Source organism: Sebastes fasciatus, chromosome 21 (assembly GCF_043250625.1).
Source record: "Sebastes fasciatus isolate fSebFas1 chromosome 21, fSebFas1.pri, whole genome shotgun sequence".
NCBI classification, from domain to species: Eukaryota; Metazoa; Chordata; class Actinopteri; order Perciformes; family Sebastidae; genus Sebastes; species Sebastes fasciatus.
Genome location: NC_133815.1, coordinates 25,782,126 through 25,788,491, shown reverse-complemented (window position 1 = coordinate 25,788,491; position 6,366 = coordinate 25,782,126). Strand labels below are relative to the sequence as shown.

Genomic DNA, 6,366 nt, shown 5'->3' with positions numbered 1-6,366 from the left:
AGGAAAATCCTGCACTCCCATACTGACATATACATGTTACCATGGCTACCAAATGATCTTGCATAAATACATATGCCTCTCATACAGAGCCAAGGACGTGTACAAGGCCGGGCTAAAGTTGAGCCTCCGGTCAGCTGCAACGGCAACAGAGAGAGAGAGATAGAGAGAGAGAGAGAGAGAGAGAGTTGTGTATGAGAGGAGGACGGTGTGTTGCTCCATCGCTGTAGGGGATGTGAATGGAAACACATCCAACATGTTAACGCACGTTCAAATCCACGGCCCAGATGTGTTGATCACCGGGACGAGGAGAAAACAACCCGGAGCCCAACTCCTTATCCCCGCTGCTTTCAACGGGATAAGACAATTACAGAAGTAACTGGCATTTACATGAGCATATAGCCAACGTGGAACTAGTTGAAACACTCTTCCTCATTTATTTGGCATTATTGTTTTTATTTAATATTTTCAGTTTCATAGCATTATAGATGCTTTTCAGTTTTATAACCTATTGTGAGTGGCCTGTTGTCTTTTGGGAAAGTGCTTGTACAGTGTAATATGGAAATATTCCTTATTTTTATAATGAAGATAGTTTACCAAAGTTACCAGTGGGCAAAATACTGTGTCTGTCTTTGACACTTACACTACTGGAGTATTAGTGAAGACTGTCATTAGAAAGCTCACATTAACTAATGGCAGTTTGAAACTGCAGCAGCCGGTCAGTCTGGAGGCAGAGATGTGGCCTGCATGGCATCTTTCTCTTCTTAGTTTCACATGAATCATTATTGAAAGACAACTATCAGTTGTTGTTTTTAATTTCAGGCGATGTGACAGTAGAACATCTCCACTGGGGTTTCATCTCCTTTGAGTCTGGTGGAAAACTAAACAGCTCTGCTCTGTTCCTCCCACATGAATCATGGAGCGATTTCCGCATATGCGCGCGCAACATTTCAGCTGCGTCAAATGTCCAGCACGATACCGGAAGTACCCTAATTGTCCGTCAAAATAAAATCTTCCATAATTTTAAACGACTGTTTTGCCAAAAAAATGAACACACATACACACACACACACACACACACACACACACACACACAAATGATAGTGATATTTACAACACTGACATGACATGAGTAACGATTATTTTTGATGAATTAGTTTAAATGATAAATACATAGAGAGCACAAGAGAAGGTCATCTAAAAATAATATCTAACAATTCCAAAAATATTTAAATAATTTTGAAAATTCATATTTCACCTTTTAATATTTTGAAGGCTCTGCAAGTCGCATCAAGGTTTAATATTTAGACTAAATCTAGATTGACTAGAGCAGTAAAATGATTATAGATGTAGATTAGTCTGTTTATTTTCAATACTGTATATATTGTTCCTATTTTTAATATTTCCCCTTGTTTATATTGTCCCTATTTTTATATTTAATTCTATTTAAATTGTTCATATTTTGTTTCACTTTTGTTTGTTTTTTACTGTGTTGTATCTTTTTGTTTTTTCTTGTTTTCTGCTCTATCCCCTTTGCTGCTGTACACTGCAAAATGTCCCCACTGTGGGACTAATAAAGGAATATCTTATCTTATCTTATTTTATAGTAGATGTAAGTTATAGATATAGAAGATGAACTGTGTAAATGAACACATTTAAAATCACTCACCAGAATCAGCTTTATCGGCCCGGTAGACACTTTGCTAAAAACATAAATAGTGTAAAGATTTTTTTTCCTTTAAAATCTGTATAAAAATGTGAACTTTTTTCTGAACAATTCATGTTGAGCCTTTCCTGTCCTTCCCAGCATGCTGTGCTGCTGCTGTCAGTAAAACACATACTTCTGCGTCTGGAACGCTCAGAACAGATGAAATCTCCTGAATGTTATATATAAACCATGAAATAGGTTGTTAAAAAATCCTGGCAAACAATTTCTTGTGAATGTCCAATCAGTGGTGATTTAGTGGTGGCTTTTATTTTGAAATCTCTCAACGGAAGTGCTGATGTGGGTGTCTTCCGGCTGCTCTGAAGCTTTTAGTGGAAGTTTAGTTGAGTTGAGTTTACCTGCTCAGGTTAGTCTCATGAGCTCAGCTAGTTTGAATAGAGAGAGAGATGAGTGGACAGACGGTCCCTGCGGACTTCTCGGGACACATGTTGGACCTGGACGAGGACGACGACTTGGAGGTCTTCAGTAAGGTAAAGACAGACTAAAGACAGACTAAAGACAGACTGAGGACTAGAGACAGCTTCAGTCTCTCAGTAGCTCCACTGATTTCCCTGCTACGTGGATCTGACCCGCCGGCACCAACACACCAACACACCCGCTTTAACTTTAACTTTAACTTTAACTCTAACTTTAACTCTAACTCTACAGCCTCTAGAGCTACTTTATTAGTGTCCTCCAGTCCTTGAAGAACCTGATGTCCTCGATCAGCTGATGATCTGACCTGAGACCAAACTGTCATCGCTGTTTATCAACACTTTATCAACATTAACGCCAAATCAGTTGAATAATTATGTGTATTTCTTCTTAGCTGCAAAACTTTCCAGCAGGTAACAAAGTACAGAAGAGCTTTAAAAGACTCCTCGCTTCAATTCGGCTTAACTCCTAAACAACAATGAACTCTTAGTCCAATAGATGTTTAGTTGTCAGCCTGCTTCACCTGCTTCACCTGCTTCACCTGTTCAACAAGCTCATTCATTTCAACCTGAATGAAAGTTTTATTGAATTCATTATTGGATTTTATGGAAGCCGAATTAAACAAAAGTCCTTCTGAAGTGTCCTTTAAGGCCCATAGTTATGATTTGTGGGTCATTTATTATTCATATAATGAGGCCACGTTATATTGTGACATTTCTAAATGGAGTTTGGTCTGGAGGTTTACTCTTCCTGAGCTCTGACTCCAAATCTGAGCTAATCGTTGGAGTCAAAGATCGTAAATGTTGAAGAAGATGAATCACACAGTTGTTTAAAAAGAAAAGGTAGACATTGTGTAATCAGAACTGAAGCTTTAGTTTATTAATAATTGAATGAATGTAGGTTACGTATCATAATAAGATATTGTATTTGAACGGCTACTGTGAATTATTAAATCCACATTATGTAGAGTTAACAGCTTTATTCAGTGGGTCTGTGCTGGGCTTGATTTAGGTCACAATGTGAACAAAGGGAGGTCTCTAACTAATCTGGATCAGAACTGAACCTTCAGTCTACTTAGGGCCACACTCTGTGGCCACTTTATTAGGTACACCATTACAGTCTAATGCAATCCAGTACAGAGTCTGCATAGAATCTTCTACCTTACAGGATCTGCTGAAAGAAAGTTTTAAATATATTCTCAACTATTGCAAACTATTATAACATTAACCAAAGTAATTAAGACTGGAGTTTTGGCACTGATCCACTGATAAATAATAATTAATAATATTTTTTTGTGTATAGACTGTATATAAAGATGGACGCCATGATATGGCTCCCCAAAAGTGAAGCCAAAACATCTGGATTGCCCCCTGGTCGCTTGTTGCAGTACAGGTCATAAATCCCGCCCCCTCCATGTTAGTGGATGACCCAAACTAAAAAATCAAAGCACACTCCAAATAAATTTTCCCAAAGATGTTTTCTGTCATTTTAGGTCGTTCTTATCACACTGATGTTTGTTCAAGTGTTCATTTTTCTGATCAGTTTGGTTTTAATTAGATATTTGAGGCTATAAAAAGGATATATACGTGTGTATATATATATATATATATATATATATATATATATATATATATATATATATATATATAGATGGATGCGTCGTCCATCTACAGTCTGGAAAACGCAGGCCAAATGCAGCTGTAAGGCTTCACCTCCACTTCCACTGAAACATATTAACACTGTTACTATAACAACCGAGCTGCTACTGACCTGATCCAAAGCTGTTTTTCTCATGAACCACTGATCTGAATTACAGTGGGTTTTTTTGGGCTGTGGTTACATTTGGCTCAGGTCAGTCTAACATGTTTTGAAATGTGACATACACACGGCCACACTTTATGATGACATTTGTGTCATCTGGTACCTGGAAACACAGGTAGAAACCATGACAACCAGTTCACCACAAACACAGATGTCTTTGATGTAAATCGGGGTTACTCTTTGCATATAACTCGGGTTAAATAACCCTTAGTGGTTTCCAGCAGAAGGTGAAGATAGGCCGTGTGCTTCTATGTTTTCATGAACACACTGACTGAGCTGTGTTTGTGGTTCCTGTAAACAGAGACAGAGTGAGAGCTCCCTGCTGTATATGTGTAGTCAGATGATGGTCAGATGATAAACAGACTATCTGGGAGAGAGAAGTCATCATGATTGTCCTCTTTTTGTGTGTGGAGCAGTGCGGGGGGGCGGGGCTGCTGACCTCAGCAGCTTCTCAGCTGTTGTTACAGGAAACAGACCTGCAGGCAGCACACTTATGGTTCACTGCTGTTTGCATAAATGGGATCATTTGAATGTGACAACAAGTCCACTGTGAAAAGGCCTTTGCTAACAAATGAGTCCCACTGATGGCCCCATTAGATATCATGTACAGTATCCTACCATGCTATTAACCGTTGGCAGCCTGTAGTGTTGCGTCATATCCTCAGTCTTTCTGATGAAATTCCCCATAAGTGACATTGTCAGTTTTGTAATCGTGTGACGGACATGTGTCATGCGTTAGAAGTGGTCAGGGTACGGCAGCTAGGATGAGACAATCCTGGAGGCTAATTTGCTAAAAGTGCTGCTTTTCTGGAGAGCTGACAAGCATTGATGCTTGGTAGGAGGACAATGGCGTATCCTGCTGATCTGTCAAGACAGTGCTTTGTGCAGGCTTGCATACAAAAAGCAATGTGTGTGTCTACAGAGATTGTACTGAGGCTCAGTGGTGCTTTGAGCTAAATGCTTTTTTAGGGGCACAGTAATTCAAACAAGCCAACATTAAAGGTCCCATATTATAAAAAAGTGAGATTTTCATGTCTTTTTTTATTATAAAGCAGGCTTAAGTCCTATATAAATACTGTGAAAGTATCGAAACACTCAATCCACAGTGAAATACACACAGCCCGTATTCAGAAACTCTGCATTTGAAACAAGCTGTCAGGATTTCTGTCCATTTGTGATGTCACAAAAATACAATATTTACACCCTTGACATAATTTTAAACGTAAACATTCTAAATGTGTCCCAGTTTATTCCTGGTTGCAGTGTATGTTAATGTCATCAACTGACAGGAAGTACACATGGACCCAAGCTGTTGCCTAGCAACGCAATTCTGTTGCAATTCCGTCAAAATGAGCTAAAACAGAGCGTTTCAGACAGAGGGTAAATACAGGCATATTCAGGCAGAAAGTATGAGGAAAATAAAGTTTTTTTTGAACATTACAGCATGTAAACATGTTCTAGTAGAAACAAAATACAAGTATGAACCTGAAAATCTGCATAATATGGGCCCTTTAAGGCATCTTTTTCTTAACATGAAGCATACAGTGCGTACAAGATGCAGTGCTTATTTAAGAGGCTACTTAAAGGAATAGTTTGGGGTGTTTTCTCAGTGGGGTTGTATGAGGTACTTCTCCTTAGTCAGTGTATTACCTACAGTAGATGGAGTCTGGAGAAACAGACAGGAGTATACCAGCACGGGAGCAAAGCAATATATGGATGGGGGGGTCAGCAGCAAAACGGATTTTAAACACTTTAAAGAAAGGCTCACCTAAAAAATTCAATATCAGTCCGGTTGGAAATCGGGGAGCAGACCAGGTAGCGGCACGTATGAGCGTGTAGGAGCCTCACTAGCCGTTCGTGGGTGAGGTCAACATTTCCATGGTAACGGCGAGCTCCACCAATCAGAGACATCGCTGTTACACTTTAAGATTGTGTGCATAGTATAATACTTCTCCATTACTTCTCCACACAGCATCGCAGACATCTTGGTGTCATTTTTACCTTGGATGGTTCCAACATTACGGGTTATAATCCTAATCCCTGATACAGAACATGAATGGGATTTTCACTTCCGTTACCTCACCGTTGAGCTCTATTATCTGCTGTCTAAAAATGTCTGGAACAGAACCTGGAAGTTCTGGTTTCACTCTCTATTAGATGTCACTGTCTGTGTACAATCTGATATTGGTATCAGCAAGCCAGTATCTGGCCTCCTAGCCTTTGTTATCCTGTAGATGGCCCCAAAGGGTTTCCAGTAACATGGGTCCAAATCAACCGCTGGAGAAGTTCTCCATCTTCATATAATATACATGATCAAAGTTATGGTAAAGTTAGTGCAGTCACTGCTGACCTTTGACCTCTTTAGTGTTGTTGTTGAGAACGTCAACAGTTTCACTCTTTACTACTAC

At 39.3% G+C, this 6,366-nt stretch overlaps 1 protein-coding gene across 2 annotated transcripts in view; it reads left to right on the top strand.

The window, feature by feature from the left end:
• The first annotated feature begins 2,005 nt into the window (after positions 1 to 2,005).
• The window catches only part of snx7 (sorting nexin 7), a 54,214-nt gene continuing 49,853 nt past the window's right edge, over positions 2,006 to 6,366 (top strand). The window contains exon 1 of one of the 2 annotated variants that reach the window (XM_074622046.1): positions 2,006 to 2,193. In XM_074622046.1, the coding sequence (XP_074478147.1) occupies positions 2,110 to 2,193 (84 nt within the window). In that variant the 5' untranslated portion in view covers positions 2,006 to 2,109. The remainder of the gene's footprint in view (positions 2,194 to 6,366) is intronic. The other variant, XM_074622047.1, reaches the window with a different exon arrangement.